This window comes from Mandrillus leucophaeus, unplaced genomic scaffold, assembly GCF_000951045.1.
Source record: "Mandrillus leucophaeus isolate KB7577 unplaced genomic scaffold, Mleu.le_1.0 Scaffold546, whole genome shotgun sequence".
In the NCBI taxonomy this organism is placed as follows: Eukaryota; Metazoa; Chordata; class Mammalia; order Primates; family Cercopithecidae; genus Mandrillus; species Mandrillus leucophaeus.
The window spans coordinates 337,103-357,556 of NW_012105875.1; the positions used below are offsets into that span (position 1 = coordinate 337,103).

Genomic DNA, 20,454 nt, shown 5'->3' on the forward strand with positions numbered 1-20,454 from the left:
CCCCCCACACACATACACATACACATACGCGCGCGCGCGGAAAAAAAAATATCAGATCTGTCTCAGCCTTATGCCTGAGGCCAAAAGAGAAGGGTTCAGCGTCCTAAATATAACGCAAAGTATGTGCCCAACCCCCACCCCCCCATACACACACCCCTATCCTGGAGTTTGTCCAAAAAAGCCTCAGTTTCCCAATATGTAGACTGTGGGCATCTGTCTTTTACTACGCCCGCCTATGGCTGCTGACAGGCATCCCCTCTGTTCATTCGGTCCCTTGGAGAGCCAAGGGTGCAACCCAGGGTGGGGTCGCAGCTGGAGACAGCCCAAACATACAAGGAGTGTGAGCCAAGCACATGAAGAGAAGGGAAGGGAGACAAGGCACCCCGCACCCACAGGACCAGCCTGGACATGCTGGGTGCTCCCAGGTGGGGCCCTATCCACACTGGGTGCTTCCTTGGGAGGAGAAGGAAAGAGAGAGAAGGAGAGGGCATCCCAGTTCTTGCAGCCACTGGGAATCAAGTGACCCAACTCCGTCTTGGTCTTCAAGCAAACAAACAAACAAAAATGGGCTGTGGGAAGGTGAGAAAACAGGGTAGTGACTTTCTGGGTTCTAATGGAAGAGGGGGCTGGAAGCCCAGACTCCTGGGGTATCCATGGAGGTGGGGGGCTGGGCACAAGATGCCCAGGTCACTTTGGATTCTGGTTCCGCCTTCCCAACCCGGAGGCCACAGAGGACTGCCCTGGGTTCTGACCTCAGCTATTTCTCCCCGTAGGGTGAATGTGGGTACGGACCCGCCCTTCCTCAGCTTCCTATAAAAGCTGGGGACTAGGAACTGCCGATACACACACCATGAGGCCCTCCAGGAGACAAGGGACCCTTCTGCTGGCCTTCGTGCTGCTCTGCACTCTCCTGGGTCTTGGTAAGTGACAAGGGACCTGGACTCTCTCTCTGGAACCTCAGGAAGAGAGAGGTCCCAGACAGAGAGAGAGAAAGAGAGAGAGAGCCTTCAGCAAGTCCTCAAGGTGAATGGGCAGACATTCTGGAAATTCAGATTTATGGAAGAGGTCAAGGGTAAAGGAAGAGAAAGCCTGGGGGTCCCAGAGAAGAAAAGCTTCTGTGATTGGGTCCCTGAGAGAGGGGCTTGGTGGGCTCTGAATCCTCCATCCTCCAGGAAGGATCCCAAATACATCTCAGTTCTAGGAAATCAGATGAGAGCATGGCTGGAAAGGGAAATCTTTAAAAATATAATTTTTTAAAAGAGGGAGAAAGTCTGGTACGGTGTCTCATGCCTGTAACCCCAGCATTTTAAGAGGCCGAGGCAGGTGGATCACTTGAGGTCAGGAGTTCGAGACTAGCCTGGCCAACATAGTGAAACCCTGTCTTTACTAAAAATACAAAAAAAGTTAGCTGAGTGTGGTGGTGGGCGCCTGTAATCCTAGCTACTTGGGAGGCTGAGGTGGAAGGATTGCTTGAGCCCGGGAGGCAAAGGTTGCAGTGAGCCAAGATCGCACCACTGCACACCCCAGTCTGGGTGACAGAGCAAAACTCCATCTCAAAAAAATAAATTAATATAATATATATTTTTTTAAAGAGGGAAAGAGATTTCTTTTCTCCTTAGACTAAGAAATTCAGGCCCCAGTCCCCTCCTCCCCTGCACACAGGAGTCCAGGCAAACCTCACTTTCCCCAGGACCCAGGTATCTGGGCCCCTAGGTTTCCCCTCTCTCAGGACCAAGAAGTTCAAGTCCTCTGCCCTCCTGATCCTCACTCTCCCTCCTTGACCTGGGATGCAGTCCCCAGCCTCAGGGCCCCCTGCCTGAGCTCCCGCTGTCTACAAGACCTACGTGGTACCTTCAAGGAGGAGAATCCCACATTCAGGAACCAGCTGGACCTGAAGTTTCACAAAAGTCCATGGAAACCTCCACCACAACCCCCCCTGCCCCTGAGCTTTCTCAGAGGACCCTGGCATCCAAAATCCCCAGCCACGTAATTAGGCAAACAGGCTTCATGGTGGAGTCGCTTCCCGTCCCTGGAAGCAGCTTTGCTGGCATCACCACTGCTTCTTCGTCCTACTCTGGACAGTTCCCTGGGCAGCGGTCAACATCCTGACCATGAAAAACCAGGGAGCTGCTGGTCCCTCCTCTCTCAGGACACAAAAGTCCTAAGTCAAAGTTGTGGTCCAAAGACCACACCACCCATGACTACAGCCTCACCTTCTGTCTACACTGCAGGGTGCCCACTGCGCTGCGAAATATGTAAGGCGCCCGGGAGCAGGTGCCATGGCCAAATGAGGACCTGCAGCAGCGACAAGGACACATGTGTGCTCCTGGTGGGGAAGGCTACTTCAAGTAAGACGATGTGGCCTGGGACCTGGTGGGGAGATGGGGTGTACCTTCAGGGTGGAAGAGACTACCATGCTGAGGGGGGATCATCATGGTTCTCAAGATGGGGGAGCGTGGGAAGAAATCAGTGGAGGGCAGGAAAGAGGGAAAGACCATCATGAGATGGAGGGAAGAGAAATAAATGGAAATCATTATTGTCACGGGATTCTGAAAATGAGACTGTCCTAAAGAGAAGGAAAACGGGGGGAGGGGTGAGAGTTAATAGACTTTCTTAGGCAGAAGAGGGGTAAGGAAAGACATTGTGTGGGGGGGCAGAGAAATAGTGAGAGGGGAAGAATCTAACTGGCAGGAGGTGGAAATGGTGGGGAGTGGATAGAGAAGGAAGAGGCTGGGCTGGGGTGGGAGAGTGTTAAAAGGAAGAGGTCATTCCTGGCAGCAGAGGGAGGAGAGACGATGTTGGAGTGTTGGAGTAGTGGGAGAGACAGAAAAGGGACCACCCCAAACAGGAGAGGGACGATAACCTTGAAGTATGGAACAAACCATTTTTTTTTCTTTTTTGAGACGGAGTCTCGCTCTGTCACCCAGGATGAAGTGCAGTGGCACAATCTCTGCTCACTGCAACCTGCACTTCCCGGGTTCAAGCAGTTCTCCTGCCTCAGTCTCCCAAGCAGCTGGAATTACAGGAGTGTGCCATCACGCCTGGCTAATTTTTGTTTTTAGTAGAGACGGGGTTTCGTCATGTTGGCCAGGCTGGTCTCCAACTCCTGACCTCAAGTGATCCTCCCGCCTCGGCCTCCCAAAGTGCTGGGATTACAGGCATGAGCCACCATGCCTGGCTGAGCAAATCATCTTAAAGAGGAGAAGCAGAGACAGGGAGGGGGAGATGTGGATGAGCAAAATAAAAGGGAGGCCAGGCACGGTGGTTCACGCCTGTAATCCCAACACTTTGGGAGGTTGAGATGGGAGGATCGCTTAAGCCCAGGAGTTTGAGATCAGCCAGGACAACAAAAAGAGATCCCATCTCTACAGAAAAAAAAAAAAAAAGAAAAAAAATTAGTTGTGCATGGTGGCACATGCCTGTAGTCCCAGCCACTTGGGAGGCTGAGACAGGAGGATCACTTGAGCTTGGGAGATCGAGGCTGCAGTAAGTTAAGTGCACACCACTGCACTCCAGCCTGGGTGACAGAGGGAAACCTGTCTCAGAAAATAAAATGGAAGAGAGAAGATGGGCATGAGTTAAATGAAAGAGACCACCCCAGACCTGAAAAAGGATGGAGGAGAAAGGGAGCAATGGAAGAGACCAGTGGGGAACAGGGATGTTTATACAAAGCTGAAAGAGACTTTTAGTCACAGGAGGAGAGATGGTGAGGCCTGGTGAGGGAATGAAGGTGACTTCGGATGCAGGGAGAAACCACTGGTCGGGAGGGGCTGTGAAAGGAAAGTGAGATAGAAGATCACCCAGCGACCGTTGGTGGGTTAGGGAAGGACCTGAAAGGCTTGAAGAGACCCCCCCATCCCGACATAGAAGAGGAAACGCACCCTGGGGAAGGGAGGCGAGGGAGCTGGGGGACCCCTCGATGGGGTGAAGGGGGAACCAGTGAATTGGGTAGGAAGAGACCACCACATGGTGGGGAGGGGGAAGGCCGGGGAGGCTGGAAGAACCCACCTTAAACATAGACCTGAAAATAGCTAAGAGGGGCAGCAAGAGACCCTTGATGGGAGGTCTGAGGAGTGACCATGGCAGGATCTGAGAGAGGAGGATGCCTGTTGCTGGGACTGGGGTTCATTGAAAGAGACTACAGGGTGGGCGGGGGAGTGGCTGGGAGTTATGGAGGCTGGAAGAGACCATTTCACGAAGGCATGGGGGTGGCCATAGGCGGCCTGAAATAGAGCAATCCTGGCAGGACAGGGAGAGATGGGTGGCCGTGGGTGGGGTGGGGTGGAAGGGACCACATCCGGCAGGCTGAGGTTGGCAATGGGGAGCTGGAAGAGACCACCGAAGGCCGACTAGGGGCTATGGCAGCAGGAGGGAGGGCTACCTAAGAAACCACTCCAGGCCATGCATCAGACAGATTAGGCCGCATGGCTCTAGGGGGCTTGAAAGAGACCACCCTGGCCGGGCGGGCGCAATGGCTCCCGCCTGTAATCCCAGCACTTTGGGAGGCCCAGGTGGGGGGATCACCTGAGGTCAGGAGTTCGAGACTAGCCTGGCCAACATGGTGAAACCCCGTCTCTGCTAAAAATACAAAAAAATAGCTGGGCATGGTGGCGGTCGCCTGTGATCGCAGCTACTCGGGAGGTGGAGGTTGCAGTGAGCGAGATCGCTCCATTGCACTCCAGCCTGGGCGACTCCGTCTTAAAAAAAGAAAAAAAAAAGAAAGAAAAACAAGAAAGAGACCACCCCAGGAAGTTGTGGGGTTGGGGAGGCCTAGGGTTAGGTGAGACCTTGAGGCAGGGGTTGAGGTCAGGGAGTGGTCAGCCAGCACTGTCCTGCCTGTCCCCATCCCACAGAGGGCAAGGAGTGGGTGCACACCTACAAGGGCTGCATGAGGTCCCAGGACTGCTACTCCGGCGTTGTATCCACCACCATGGGCCCCAAGGACTACATGGTAACCAGATCCTTCTGCTGCCAGAGCGACGGCTGCAACAGTGCCTTTTTGTCCGGTAAGAGCCCGTGGTGCGTGGTGTGTGCTCTGGGTCTCTACTGACCCTTGCTGTAGCTACTTGCCGGCTCTGAGCCTGTTTCCTTACCTGTAAAATGCAGTGTCTGTTAGCAACCCTGGTGTTCCCCGGGGTTGTTGGGAGGTTGGGGGAACGGTTTAAACATCCCTAATTCACCTTACACTTCATCCTCATCCTCAGTTCCCTTGACCGATCGTACTGAGAATGGCCTGATGTGCCCCGCCTGCACTGCAACCTTTAGGGACAAATGCATGGGGCCCATGACCCGCTGTACTGGCCAGGAAAACCGCTGCGTCTCCTTATCTGGACACGTGCAGGCTGGTGAGTGGTGCCTGGATCTCTCCAGAAGGAAACAGAACTAGAGGCCCAAACTTCTAGGTTCCATGGGAGGAGAGGATTCCAGAGAAGTAGGTGAGGATGTGTTCTGGGATTATGAGGAAGAAGGGGCTGAGGTCCCTGATTCCAGTCTGAAATCTCCCTTTCAGGTATCTTCAAACCCAGATTTGCCATGCGGGGCTGTGCTACAGAGAGTATGTGCTTCACCAAGCCTGGTGCTGAACTGCCCACAGGCACCCATGTCCTCTTCCTCCACCATACAGAGTGCACTCACTCCCCCTGGAAAGCTATCTGAACCGAGGAAGATATACGTGGTGTGAAGTCCCCATTTGTCCTCAGCCTGTAAGTCCCCGTGTGCCTATAAAAAAGTTAATAGAGCAAGCCTGAGTCCTTGTGGTGTGATGTATCTTGAGGAGACAGAATGCAGGAAATAAGGGGTCTCAATCCTCATTTCATATCCCCTCCTTTTGAGGAAGAGAGGGAAGGCCTTGCCTTCTTTCTTTCTTTTTTTTTTTTCAGACAGGGTCTCACTCTGTCACCCAGGCTGGAGTGCAGTGGTGCATTCAAGGCTCACTGCGGCCTCAACCTCCCGGGCTCAAGTGATTCTCCCACCTCAGCCTCCCTAGTAGCTGGGACTACAGGCATGCACCACCATGCCCGGTGATTCTCCCACCTTGTTCTCCCTAGTAGCTGGGACTACAAATGTGCACCACCACGCCCTGCTAATTTTTTATTTTTTGTAGCAACAGGGTTTCACTACATTTCCCAGGCTGGTCCTGAACTCCTGGGCTCAAGCGATCCTTGGCCTCCCAAAGTGCTGGGAGGACAAGGTGTGAGTCACCATTCCTGGCGGCCCTGCCTTTTATGAAGGGGTTACTCTTTGCCAGGTCCCTGTGCTGTGTTTTCCATGCTATACCTCATTTCATGATCATAACAACTCTGTGAGGTTGATACTATTAACCCCACTCTACAGATGAACAAACTGAGGCATAGATTGTAGGTGTCATTTGCCTTGGGTCAAACAACTAGGGAGGATCAGAACCTTGATTTGAACCCAAGTCTGGTATACTTCAGAGTCCATGATCATCTCTCTCAATTAACTGCTTCCTCTTTTTGCCTCAATGTTCATGTCTGCAAAACGTAGATATTAATAGTTATAACCTCAAGGTTGTTGTAAGAGTCAAATGAAAGACAATTTAAAAAGCGCTTAGTGCAATGCCTAGCACCTTTAAGACCATGTGGATTCTAAAGACAATGTATGCCTGAGTAAACAGTAATCATCATAATAGCTGCCACTTACTGAGTGGCCATTAGTTGACAGGTGCTAAACATTGACATCAATTGGGACAGACTAGATGATGTTACAGTAACAAAACAAGTCCCTGATCTCAGTGGTTTAAAACAACAAAGTTGTATTAACTAACACTGTAGTAATGCTGTATAACAAATCATCCTAAAACTGAGACTTCTTTTTTTTTTTTTTTTGAGAGAGAGTCTCACTCTGTCTCCCAGGCTGGAGTGCAGTGAAACCATCACAGTTTACTGCAGCCTCAACCTCATGGGCTCAATGGATCCTCCCCGCTCAGCCTTCCTAGTAGCAGCGACTACAGGCATGCGCCACCACGCCCAGCTATTTCCTGTGATTTTTTTTTTTTTTTTGGTAGAGACAGGGTTTCCCCATGTTACCCAGGCTGGTCGCAGACTCCTGGGTTCAAGTGATCCACCCACCTAGGCCTCCCAACATGAAAACTGAGACTTATAACAACAAGCATTCTTCTAAGGGTTTGTGGGATGGCTGCTTTGGTTCCAGTTTGGGAAGATTCAGGTCTCTTCCATGAGATTCCACAATTTTCTGGGATCAGCAGCTCCCTGGCAAATGTTCTCATGGCACATCGTGGGAGCACAAAAGTCAAGTGCATTTAAGGCCCTTGCTGAAGTTAGATCTGCTAAAATTCCATTAAGTAAATCAAATGGTCAAACCCATCAGTGGAGCAGGGAAATATACTCCCCCTCCAGTGGAAGGGAGAGGAGTGGATATTTGCTGAATGACTGCCCATTCACAAAAGGTTAACTTTTCCTTCACCCTAGCACTATCCAGAGGGTGTTCTGCTCATCATAGTCATAAATCAGCCACTGGCAGGGTGTGGTGGCTCACGCCTGTCATCCCAGCACTTTGGGAGGCCGAGGCAGGAGGACCACTTGAGCCCAGGAGTTTGAGACCCATCTGGGCAAAAATACAAAAAAAAAAAAAAAAAAAATAGCCAGGCGTGGTGGTGCACACCTGTAGTCCCAGCTACCTGGGAGGCTGAGGCGGGAGGATTGCTTGAGTCTGGAAGGTGGAGGCAGCAGTGAGCTGAGATCTTGCCACTGCACTCCAGCCTAGCTGACAGAGACCCTGTCTTAAATAAATAAATAAATAAATAAATAAATAAATAAATAAATAAAGCATCCACCAATTTGAACGTGGCCAATTTCTGTGTCACGGGAAGTTTACCATGGGTAATCACACGCTGTGATCCAGAAGTGACTTAATACAAGTCAGTGGATGGAGTTAGTCACATGGCCCACCTGGCCACATGGGGACCAGGAAGTGAGATCCTGCCCCAAGGTCAGAAGGCAGAGAACTGGACATGTTTCATTAACAGCACAAATGACCACCATGACCCCTTAGAAGCTGTTTTTCATTTTATTTTCACTACTTTATGTGATAGGCACTATTATTCGCATCCCTGTTTTCAGGAGACATCGGAGGCTCAGAGGGCTGTCACGTTGGAGGTCTCACAGCCTAAAAAGTGGCAGAGTTTAAGATTTTAATCACTGAGTCATGTTGTTGGGCAGAAAGAGACCACATCACATACAGAGAGAACAAGTCTGTTTTTAGTTGCTTTTGCTACATAACAAACCACTCCAAAATTTAGTGGTTTAGAACAATCACCTATTTAGTTGATGATTCTCTGGGTTGCCACTTGGTCTGGGATCAGCTGGGCAGTTGTTTCGCTGGTCTCAGCAGGGTTCAGCTGCCTATCAGCTAGGGAGCTCTGTTCCAGAGGTCAGTTGGCTATGGGTGGCGGGGATCAAGGATGACTGGGCCATGTGTCTCTTTTCTCTTTATTACCCAGCAGGTTAGTGCAGGTCTTTTCTTTTTCTTTCCTTCTTTTTATTTTTTTAGACATTGTCTTGCTCTGTCACCCAGGCTGGAGTGCAGTGGAGCCATCATAGCTCACTTCAGCCTCGACTGGGCTCAAACAATCTGCTTGCCTCAGCCTCCCCGATGTAGTTGGGACCACAGGCACACACCACCACATCTGGCTAATTTTGTTGTAGTTGCTTTTTTGTAGAGATGGGGGTCTTGCCATGTTGCCCAGGCTGGTCTCGATCTCCTGGGCTCATGAAATTCTTCCCTTTGCTTCCCTAAGTGCTGGGATTATGGGTATAAGCCACCATGCTCAGCCAGCCTGGGGGTTGGATGTGGCAGTGGTGGTAGGGGTACCAAGGGGAGCAAAAGAGGAAGTCCCAGTGCATAAGCACTTTTTTTTTTTTTTTGAGACGAAGTCTCGCTCTGTTGCCCAGGCTGGAGTACAGTGGCACAGTCTCACCTCACTGCAACTTCCACCTTCCAGGTTCAAGCTATTCTCCTGCCTCAGCCTCCCGAGTAGCTGGGACTACAGGTGTGCACCACCACACCCGGCTAATTTTTTGCATTTTTAGTAAAGACAGGGTTTCACTGTGTTAGCCAGGATGGTCTTGATCTTCTGACCTTATGATCTGCCCGCCTCGGCCTCCCAAAGTGCTGGGATTACAGGTGTGAGCCACCGCACCCGGCTGCTTAAGTACTTTTCAAGCCTCTGCTTGTATCATGTTTGCTATTGTTCTAGTGGCTGAAGCAAACCACATAGTCAAGTCTAAAAGGAGAGCAACAATCCAAGGGCATGGCTACAGAAAGGCTGGCCCAATTGGGGTCATTAATGGGTACAGCTGGCTCCAGAGCTAAGGCGCTTTACCATCATAAGCTCCCAATGTTTAAACAGTAAGTCTGCCTGCACTCCTTCCAAGGTGGCAAAACTCAGATACTGATAAATTCTCTTGATCACAGCCCAGTCTTTTCCCAGCAGATTCCCCACCATCCCTCCTATGCCCAGATGCTGGAGTCTAGGTTTCCAGCCCAGTTAAAATCTCAAGGATCTTTCTTTTCCCTCAAACTCCAAAAGAACAGACACGCAATAGGATTTCTATTCATTTTTATTCATTCCTCCAAAGAGCACCATAGGCCAACCACACCCTTGATGTGTCCTTCATGGTTCCCCACTGCAGTGGACACAAATCCCTCCATCATTATTCAGGAATGTATGGAACTCTGCTGTGGTGATGAGGTTGTCTCGTCCACTCACCCAAGTTTTCCATGCCTGTTCTGCTTCTGATGGCAGTGCCAAAATTCATCATACATTTCCTTGAATTCCTGCCTCCAAGGGTCTTCCAGCCCTGTGGTGCCATGCAGACACACTCCAATGGAGGCCAGTGATCTGTCTACAAGGGAGTCTTAGTCTTTTCTGCTTGGATGCTCCCAGAGACAGATGCCTACTTATGTCTTCACAAAGACTAAAATTCAATCCCATCAAAAGTCATGATTTAAAAGGCGACCACCCCCAAAAGAAGTCATAACACTCAAGCATGTCAATATATACAACGATGTAAACACAACCAATCTACAACTATATCAACACAACCAGCACTCCTCTATGGGCACAGACACACACACACAAAATTGTCTTGCTTTCTCAGATATGATCTCTGGCATGACTCCTGCTGGCATGAGGGCAGAGGAAATTGAGAGCAGCAAAGCATATAGCAGTGATGTCAGACAGGACCAAATCAGAGACAGAGTCAAAGTGGCAGAAAAATGAGGAGCACACTCCGAGCAAAGGCATGGGGGTGAGACAAAGGCGCCCGGATTAGAGCCATCTTGGTGCCGCCCAGGGGTGGGTGGCACTCATGTCTGAGCTCCCTGTGTCAGGCTTTTCAGGAAAGGGTGCACTGTTATGTGTGTGTATGCATGTTGTATGCATGCACATACATACACACGCTGAATTCTCACCATAACCATGTGAGGTAGATGCCATTTGTGGAGTGACTTGCCCAAGTCAGTAGAAGGACTATCTGCCCCTAGAGCTAGACTGATAGAATTTTCCATGTTGATAGAAGTATTCTGTACCTGCACTGTCCAATACTGTAGCCACTAACCACATGTGGCTACTCTGTATTAACACTGCACTACTGCCAATGAAACGTAGAATTTTAAGTTTTATTTACTTTTAATTGAACAGCTGAGGCCAGGTGTGGTCGCCCATGCCTGTAATACCAGCACTTTGGAAGGCTGAGGTGGGAGGATCACTTGAGGCTGGGGGTTCAAAACCAGATTGGTGGCAGGCGTAGTGGCTTATGTATGTAATCCTAGCACTTCAGGAGGCTGAGGTGGGCGGATCGACTGAGGTCAGGAGTTCAAGATGAGCATGGCCAATGTGGTGAAACCCTGTCTCTAAGAAAAATATCAAAATTAGCCGGGCATGGTGGCACACACCTGTAGTCCCAGCTACTCAGGAGGCTGATGCAAGAGAATCAGTTGAACCTGGGAGGCAGAGGTTGCAGTGAGCCGAGGTCATGCCCACTGCACTCCAGCCTGGGTGACAAAGTGAGACTCTGTCTCAAAACAAAACAAAACAAAACAAACAAAACAAAAAAACCCACTAGCTTGGTCAACGTAACAAGACCCGCATCTCTACTTAAAACATTGACACTCGGCCGGGCGCAGTGGCTCACGCCTGTAATCCCAGCACTTTAGGAGGCCAAGGCGGGCGGATCACGCGGTCAGGAGATCGAGACCATTCTGGCTAACATGGTGAAACCCCGTCTCTACTAAAAATACAAAAAATTAGCCGGGCGTGGTGGTGGGCGCCTATAGTCCCAGCTACTCGGGAGGCTGAGGCAGGAGAATGGCATGAACCCGGGAGGTGGAGCTTGCAGTGAGCTGAGATCGCACCACTGCACTCCAGCCTGGACGACAGAGTGAGACTTCATCTCAAAAAAAAAAAAAAAAAAAAAAAAAAAATTGACACCCATCTCAGTTTTTGGAAAACTATTATATAATTGGAACAACTTGGATATGTAAATCTACTTCTCCAACTATGAATTTTATGAAATTGAAAAACAGGTCAAGCATTTTGGATGAAAATGTATCATGGTAATTGAGATTTGGTGTAAGTGTAAAATATACACCAGATTTTGAAGACAGCATAAAAGAATGTAACATAACTCATTTAAATACCGATGATGCCAGGCGCAGCGGCTCACGCCTGTAATCCTAGTACTTTGGGAGGCTGAGGTGGGCGGATCACCTGAGGTCAGGAGTTTGAGACTAGCCCGGCCAACATGGCAAAATCCCATCTCTAACCAAAAATACAAAAATTAGCAGGCATGGTGGCGGGTGCCTGTAATCCCAGCTACTCGGGAGGCTGAGGCAGGAGAATCACTTGAACCCGGAAGGTGGAGGTTGCAGTGCACTGAGATTGTGCCACTGCATTCCAGCCTGGGCAACAGAGCGAAGCACCATCTCAAACAAACAAAACAAAACAAAAAACGACGATATGTTGAAAACTATTTTAGATACATTGGGTTAAGTAAAACATGTTAAAATGAATTTAACCTGTTTCCTTTTACTACTCTAATGTGGCTATTAGAAAACTTGGCTGTAATCTGAGCACTTTAGGAGGCTGAGGTGGGCAGATAACTTGAGGCCATGAGTTCAAGACCAGTTTAGCCAATGTGCTGAAACCCCATCTCTACTAAAAATACAAAAATTAGGCTGGGTGTGGTGGCTCATGCCTATAATCCCAGCACTTTGGGAGGATGAGGCCAATGGATCACCTGAGGTCAGGAGTTCAAGACCAGCCTGGCCAACACAGTGAAACCCCATCTCTACTAAAAATACAAAAATTAGCTGGGCGTGATGGTGCGTGCCTGTCATCCCAGCTACTTGGGAGGCTGAGATTGCAGTGAGCCAAGATCACACCACTGCACTCCAGCCTGGGTGACAGAGCAAGACTCTGTCTCCAAAAAATAAATAAATAAATAAAATAAAAATATAAAAATTAGCTGGGCGTGATGGCTCACACCTGTAATCCCAGGACTTTGGGAGGCCGAGGCGGGTGGCCTGAGGTCGGCAGTTCGAGACCAGCCTGACCAACATGGTGAAACCTCGTCTCTACTAAAAATACAAAAATTAGCCGGGCATGGTGGCATATGCCTGTAATCCCAGCTACTCAGGAGGCTGAGGCAAGAGAATCACTTGAACCCGGGAGGCGGAGGCTGCAGTGAGCCGAGATACTGCCACTGCACTCCAGCCTGGGTGACACAGTGAAGCTCCATCTGAAAAAAAAAAGAAAACAAAAGAAAAGAAAACTTAAAATGACATATATGTGGCTTGCATTTTGCTTCTACTGGACAGTGCTGCCCTGAAGCTCTCCTATTCCATCACGTGGCTGACATGCCTGATTGCAGGGCTTAGACACTAATATGAGGGGGTAAAGAGGTGTAGTGGATATTACAGATATGTATGAATATTCTTCCCCTAAAGCTGAAAGAGCTTTCATGGAAATGCCTGGAGCCATTCAGTATAGAACCAAGTGCTCTTCCCCATGGTAGATAACTCAACTTTGATGGGACAAATTGTGTCAGCAGTGGGGGAGACAGTGGTACCATCCCTTGAGTATCTCCCCTTGGATCAGTCACCCTTGTCTTCAGCTTCTAAGAGAGACAGGATCTCAAAACTCTTGAAGGTTCTTGTCCAGCCCTTTCATTTCACAGATGGGAAAATAAGGCACTGTCCAAGTAACACACAGTGACAGTGGCAAAGTTGCGGTTGCTTCCCAGGCCCCTGACCTCAGACAAGGGTGTTCTCTCCAATTAAATGCTTGTTTCTCCTTATCTTGCTCCATTTTCCTATCTTGTGGCAAGAGATCAACAATCGAAATTCCAATCCTAGTTCTGACACTGATCAATGAAATAAACATGTAGGCTGGGTGTGGTGGCTCACACCCGCAATCCCATCAAGGCAGGAGGATCACTTGAGGCCAGGAATTCAACACTAGTGTGGGCTACAAAGCTAGAACCCGTCTCTACAAAAAATTTGGTGCTGTGTACCTACAGTCCCAGCTACTCTGTAGGCAGAGGTGGGAGGATCATTTGAGCCCAGGAGTTGGAGGTGGCACTGAGCCACGATCATCCCACTGTATTCCAGCCTAGGCAACAGAGCAAGACCCTGTCTCTAAAATAATAATAATAATAATAGTAAAAAATATTTACGAAGCACCTATTGTATCAGTCACCTATTGTTCTAGATACTGGGGGAACAACAGAGAACAGGACAGGCAATGGGTCAAAAGCTAATAAATAGGTAAATAAATAAGATCATTTTTGACAGTAATAATTGCTACAAGGAAACTCAACTGGCCGAAATGAATGGGGGGATGTGAGTTACTTCAGATAGGGTGGTCAGGGAGGCGAAGGCCTCCCTGAGGGGATATGTGAGCTGAGATCTGACTGAGCGAGTCACAGGAAGGTTTGAGAGTAGAACAGGAAGTTGTGAGTAGAGCCTTGAAGGAAAGAGAACAGCAGGTGCAAGGGTCCCCAGGCAGGACTCAAGGTGGCCACTCAGGCATCAGAAAGAAAGTCAGGTGGGCATGATGGCTCACACGTGTAATCCCAGCACTTTGGGAGGCTGAGGTGGGTAGATCACCTGAGGTCAGGAGTTTGAGACCAGCCTGGCCAACAGGGTGAAACCCCTTCTCTACTCAACTACAAAAATTAGCCAGGTGTGGTGGCACATGCCTGTCATCTCAGATACTCAGGAGGCTGAGGCAGGAGAATCGCTTGAAGCTGGGAGCAGGAGATTGAAGTGAGCGGTGATCACATCCCTGTACTCCAGGCTGCGTGACAGGGCGAGATTCCGTCTCAAAAAAATAAAAAATAAAAAAAGGAAGGAAAGCCTATCAGGCTGGACAGGAGTGGGAAGGGGCAGGGAATGAGAATAAGCAAGGACCAGACCCTCAGGGCCTCAAGCCTGCCCTCTCTGGACTTTGCTCTTTCTGTCTACAACAAAAGGGATTCTATCGCTTGGATTCTCAGATCCTCCTTTTCTGTTTTTGACACTGAAGAATTCTGTAACCTGCAGCTTTTCCCCTACATGTGGCTAGCAGCCTAGAACATTCCAGGCACTGTGGTTTCTGCCTTTGCTTCATTCACTCCTGGCATATTCCCATGGTCTCAAATGCCTGGCCACCCATTTGGTGGGCCCCTGGCTCAGCGCAGTACCCTCTATGTACATCAGAAAGCAGAGTCTCTTGGGGATACCTAAGGTGTCCATACAGAAGTGTTTGGACCAATGCAGCAGTACAGCTGTTCTTCCAAAAAGGAAGTTGCACAAAACACCAAGGCCAAAAAAAGAGAGAAACAGACTCTTTTCCTGAAGAAGAGAGACAGAGAAACAGACTCCCCAGAGATCATCTGAATTGCTCAGCACCTAGAAGATGAAGGCAGTCATATCCCTTCCCAGTCACACTCACAGAGGCAGTTGCCGGGATCCCAATACAAGGTTTGGAGGAGCTGTCTTTGAGGTATTCTTTCCTGCCCTTCCACACCCAGAAGGCCTCATTCCTGGTCCCTGGCTACTTCTAGAGCCCACCATGCCCAGACCTCTTACCCACCTCACCTCATTTTTGTGGGACCACCTTCCCTACATACTTTTGGAGGGCAATTGTAGAAACCCATCCACTCCCCAGGAGAGATCAAGAAGTCTCCAGCTTTCTCCCACAAGCCCCCTGATCCGTCCTCCAGATGCAGACCTCCCCTTACCCAAGAATTAGGAACCAAGGTCCACAGCCATCTTAGGACCCTGGAGTCTGAGACCCCGGAGGCCTCCGCCACCTCATCAAGACTCAAAGCCCAGTGCTCCTTGGGGACCTGTGTGCAGGCTTTTTCCCCCAGAGAAATGTAGACCCTGTTTCCCTCTGAGGCTCTGAAGCCCAAGAGTTCCAGCTCCCTGGGGCGCTCAGGTCTCCCTCCCCTATACTGGAGTTTAGGTACCAGTCATGGACACCTCCCCACCAATTAGGAAACAGGACTTCTCCCCTACCCTGGAGGACTAACATCCAGTAACTCCAGTTTCTACTCCCTAGGAGACAAAGACATAGTCCCTGCTAGACTCTGGGCCACCAACTCCCTTCAGGACAGAAGGGTCTGGATGTCATGCACCATGGTTCCCAAAGAAATCAGGATTCCTGGCAGGGCACGGTGGCTCACGCCTGTAATCCTAGCACTTTGGGAGGCCCGGGCGGGTGGATCGCCTGAGGTCAGGAATTCAAGGGCAGCCTGGCCAACAGGCTACTAAAAATACAAAAATTAGCCAGGCTTGGTGGCAGGCACCTGTAAATCCAGCTACTCCGGACGCTGAGGCAGGAGAATCGCTTGAACCTGGGAGGGAGAGGTTGCAGTGAGCTGAGATCGCGCCATTGCACTCCAGCCTGGGCAACAAGAGACTTCGTTTCAAAAAAAAAAAAAAAAAAAGGAAAAATAAAAAGAAATTAGGATTCCTGTTCCCCAGACTCTCTGAATCCAGGTGATGAGAAGTCACACATCCCAGCTAGAAATCAGAGTCCACATCCCTTTCAAGCACCCAGGATTAAGCCCAGGCATCCCCTGCCACAGTCTGGACCCTCAAGCCCCCTCCCACCTCTCACTGGGCAGACTCAGGGGGTGCCAGCACAGCCTCAGCATCAGCCCGCATCTCATCCAGAGCCTGCAGCAGTACGCCGTGAGCCGCTCGGTAGCCCAGGCCACCTGTCGCCGCTGCGCCACCCGCAGGCCACAGGAAGGAGAGAGCACCCAGTGCTGCGCCCCCAGCAGTGCCCTCGCCCGCCCAGGCACCCAGCCTTGCTTCGACCTCGGCGCGCGTCACCGGGCCTGGGAAATGAGCGCGCGCTGCCAGCTCCCCAGGAGCCAGGCCCAGGGCACGCTCACGTCGAGCCAGTGCCGCGGGTTCCAGTCCCAGGCCCCGTCGCCACTCTGCCAGCTGACCCCGCAGAAGTGCCACGTCGCAGGCCCAGCCCAGCCCTGGGAGTGGTGCCGCCGCCGCTGCCAGACTAGCCAGCAGAGCTGGCCTCCACGCCCCGGCCCGCAACGCTGCAGCCTTGGTTCGGGCAGCGCTGGGAGATGCTGGTGGCAGTGCCAGCAGCAGCGCCCCTGCCTGGGCTGGGGGGAGCGCTTGCCGCAGCCATTCGCATAGCCCTGGGAGTCCACCAGGCCGTAGGGGGAACACTGGCGGCGGTGCCTCCTCCAACACCTCCCACGTCTCGTCCTCCGGGCTTAACACGGCGGCCCGCTCTGAGTCGCCACCACCTGATTTCTTCATGCCGACAACCTGCTGCAAACCCTCGCTGCCAGCTTTCCCAGGACCTTCCCCGCTGCCTGCTTTCTGCGATCCAGCGCTACATTTCTCCCTTCCCTTACTGAGTGCATTCTCCAATCCCCCTCCGCTTGCGTTCTTTAAGCTCTCGCCGTTGGGTTTCTCCATCTTGCCTTCTCCCAAATACTCCGGATCCTCGCCCTCGCCGTCTGTGCGCACACAGACAAGAGGCGCATCTGGTAGCACCAAGGCCTGGACCTGGGCCCAGTCCTTCTCAGTGGGGGCCCCAGGGGTGACGAGGATGAGGGCGTCGTAGTGCGTTGGGTGAGAGGCTGCGGCCGCGGTGGTGGCAGTGCCCGTGGGGCCCAGAGGCACAGTCCAGAGCACCACATTCGGGCGCTCTGGGGCCGGGAAGGGAGTGGGCCCCGTGGGCGCCGAAGCAGGCGCAGCACCTGGGTCGCCAGGATCCAATCCAAGCAGCATGTCCACCACAAGGCCCACGTCAGCCTTGCCGGCCACGGCCAGGTCTAGCCGTGCGCTGCCCAGGCGCTCCAGGCCTGAGCGCACCCACGACAGCGCAGCCTCCAGGCCGCCGGTCTCAAAGGCCTCACGCACAGCCTCCAACTCTGCTGCACCCAGCACCTCGAAGCCATCCTGGGCCGGGGGCAGGAGCCTGTGGGGACAAGAAGGGTCAGGGTCAAAGGCAGAAGAGGGGCTGGGTGACATGGACTGGGCTATGAATGACAAGGGCGGAGCTTTCCTAATGATCCCAGAATGGGGCAGGGATAGGAAAGGGAAGGGCCAGACTGACGGCACGGCAAATAGAAACCAGATGGAGAGGGGCCATGATGATATGGGCGGGGCTTCAAGCAATAATGGAGTCTTGATTATTGGACAGGTGGACTTAAGGTCAGGTTTCCCACTCTAGCTTAAAATGGGGATTGGGCTAAGACTTCCAAGGAATACAGTATTTGGGGGCGGGGCTTTTCCAAGGGTCGGCTGTGCTGGGTGGGACAAAACTCACAGAGGGTGGGGCCTAGAACAAAGAATCGCAACTGTATTGAGGCCTAAACACAAGTCCAGCACTATTTGAGACAGACAAGGTCGCCAAGGCACTCTTTTCAGAGGCTGGGCCTAAGGAGGGTCAGTGAGGGGAGAAATTTCATCTACTAGTTCTTACCAAGGGGGAGTGGCTAAGGTGACTCCCCACCAGGTGAGGCTAAGGAAAAAAGATGATAGTGTACTAGGACAAGGGACTGTCCCTCTCTGAGCCTCATTTTAAAGTCTGTAAAATGAGGAGGCTGGCAGGTGGTAGAGCAAATTCAGGAGGTAGCCAGCAAGTGGGCACAGAAACGAGAGGGAGCTGGAGAAAGGAGGTGGATGAGGATGCCCCAAGATCCTCATTGCTGGTGTGGCTTTAGGTCACTTGAAAACCAAACTGATGGTGGGGAGGGCTCAAGGATTAGAGTTTTCAGGTAAAATCTTCCAGGGGGCTGGGCAAAGTGTCTCACGCCTATAATCCCAGCACTTTGGGAGGCCAGGGAGGGCGGATCACCTTGCTTGGGGCAGGGCCTAGAAAAAGGAGCCTCAGGGCCCCAGCAGATAAAGTGTTAAGATTTTCCCTTTTAATCCTAGGGCTTTGGGAAGCCTGGGTGGGGGCATGGCTTGAGGCCAAGAATTTAAGACCAGCCTGGGGAAACAGTGAGATCCTGTTTTGCAGCCTGTCCTATTAGCTACTCTGGAGGCTGAAGCAGGAGGATCATTTGAGTCCAGGAGGTGGAGGCCCTCAGTGAGCTAGGATAGCAGCACTGCACTCCAGCCTGGGCGATAGAGTGAGACCCTGTCTCAAAAAAAAAAAAAAAGGCCGGGTGTGGTGGTTCACGCCTGTAATCCTAGCACTTTGGGAAGCTGAGGCAGGAGTATTGCTTAAGGCCAGGAGTTCAAATTCAACCTAGTCAACGTAGCGAGATCCTGTCCCTCGGGAAAAAAAAATTAATAATAGAGCTAAGCTCTTTGCCCCAAACTCACTGGGGGAGGGATCTCATGGATCTCAAATAGGACCTAGGTGTGTAGGGTCTCAACTAAGGGACCAAGCCAGAAAGCACTCACCTCCGCAGCGCTTCTGCCTGGCTCTGCAGCGCCGCCCGGAGGCGCTCTAGCTCCTCGCAGCCGTCGCTGCTGCCGCAGTTCGCCGGTAGCACAAACAGATCCGCAGCTCCCAACCCCGCGCTGTTCAGCAGAGCTGCTGTCTGATCACGGGCCTGGGCCGCAGTCTGTGAATCCCCAGGACGGAGGTTCCGCACAGCCAGTAGCGGGGTCCCTCGGGCCAGGGCGGCCCGCGCTGCCTCTCCCAGGGCTGCAGCCAAGGGTTCCCCGTTCCCCTCGGGTCCGGGCAGCACCAGTACCAGCACGTTGGCTTCAGCCGCCCAGGGCCCCGGCGTTGCTGGTGGGCAGCTCAGCTCGCCCAGAAAAAGGCCTGGGCCCGCAGCTCTTAGGCTGGGAACCCCGGAGTCCGGCCGTCCCTCCGGGGCCTCGAGCGTCTCCACATCCTTGTCGCACAGCGCCGCGATCAGCGCGGACTTCCCCAAGCCAGGAGGCCCCAGAAACAAGGCGGTCACGTCACCCTGCGGCGGAGGCATGGCTGGAAAGCAACGGGTGGAGAAGACCTGGGTCAGGGAGCACCTAGCCTTTTCCTTTCCTAGCCGCCCCACTCGGAACAAAGGCCTCAGTCCTCCCCCCGGTCCCCTTCGGTTCTTGAGTGTCTCTCTCCAGGACCTAAAAAATCCAGAGCCCAGACCCTATTCCCCAGGGATTCCAGGCGCCCTGTCTGTCCGCCCTCTTTCTAGATGGAAACGTTTCCCTTTCTGCTTCAAAAACTCTGAAATCAGGCGCGGTGGCTCATGCCTGTAATCCCAGTGCTTTGGGAGGCCGAGGCGGGAGGATCGCTTGAGGCCAGGAAATCGAGACCAGCCTGGCCAACATGTGGGACTCTCTGGTAGAGTCTCCGTCTCCACAAAAAATAAAATTTAGCCGGGCCATGGTGGCGTGCGCCGGTAGCCCCAGCTACTCGGAAGGCTGCGGCGGTAGGATCGCTTGAGCCCAGGAGTTGCAGGCTGCAGTGGGCAGTGATCACACCACCGCACTCCAGCCCAGGCGACAGAGCAAGACCCTCTCTCAAAAATAAATAAATAAAAATAAAACCTCAGAAATCTGGCTTCCAGTCCCTCCTCCCTCGGACACATTGTTATTTTTATCCTTCCCCTTCCCCCTTCCACATCACAAACCGAGCAAAAAGCCGACCCACGGGATGAGCGCAGTCGGTGGCGGTGGGTCAACAACTGAGAAGCCCGACCCCTCGGCCGCAGCGGACGGAGGCCGAAGAGGCCAGGGCGCGGTGATTTAAAGATGCCGGGACGCGTCCCAGTAGCTTTAACCTGACGTCACTCCCTCTTCCAAGGGGGTGTGTCTTGGAAGCGCTACCGCAGAGACCTAGCCCTTCGCAGCGCCTGCGCAGAACGGCCGAAGTGCTCACGCCCCTGTTCGGCGGCCTCGGGGCCTCGAACAATGAAGGAGTCAACGCGCCTGCGCGCCACGAGCACCTACCCAGACTTGCGCAAAAAGCTTCGGTACCTACGCCGCGGG

General features: G+C 52.0%; 2 protein-coding genes across 5 annotated transcripts; one reads left to right on the plus strand and one right to left on the minus strand.

Moving 5' to 3' along the window:
- The first annotated feature begins 460 nt into the window (after positions 1-460).
- PINLYP (phospholipase A2 inhibitor and LY6/PLAUR domain containing) lies at positions 461-5,747 on the plus strand. Of its 4 annotated transcripts, XM_011997694.1 has the most exons (6): positions 461-579; positions 774-920; positions 2,232-2,348; positions 4,854-5,006; positions 5,205-5,345; positions 5,510-5,747. In XM_011997694.1, exons 2-6 carry the CDS (start codon positions 779-781, stop codon positions 5,653-5,655), a joined length of 699 nt encoding a protein of 232 aa, XP_011853084.1. In that variant the 5' UTR covers positions 461-579; positions 774-778; the 3' UTR covers positions 5,656-5,747. The 4 variants fall into 4 exon arrangements, with proteins under 4 accessions (XP_011853084.1, XP_011853083.1, XP_011853086.1 ...); XM_011997693.1 differs by lacking the exon at positions 461-579 and having other exon boundaries at positions 779-920; XM_011997696.1 differs by lacking the exons at positions 461-579; positions 774-920; positions 2,232-2,348 and adding an exon at positions 4,190-4,233.
- A 10,327-nt stretch (positions 5,748-16,074) lies between these two features.
- Positions 16,075-20,254, minus strand: IRGQ (immunity-related GTPase family, Q). The gene is made up of 3 exons (XM_011997692.1): positions 20,097-20,254; positions 18,922-19,453; positions 16,075-17,485 (listed from the first exon to the last, which is right to left on the minus strand). The coding sequence occupies exons 2-3, from the start codon at positions 19,449-19,451 to the stop codon at positions 16,144-16,146; spliced, it is 1,872 nt and encodes a 623-aa protein (XP_011853082.1). The 5' UTR covers positions 19,452-19,453; positions 20,097-20,254; the 3' UTR covers positions 16,075-16,143.
- Positions 20,255-20,454: the final 200 nt, after the last annotated feature.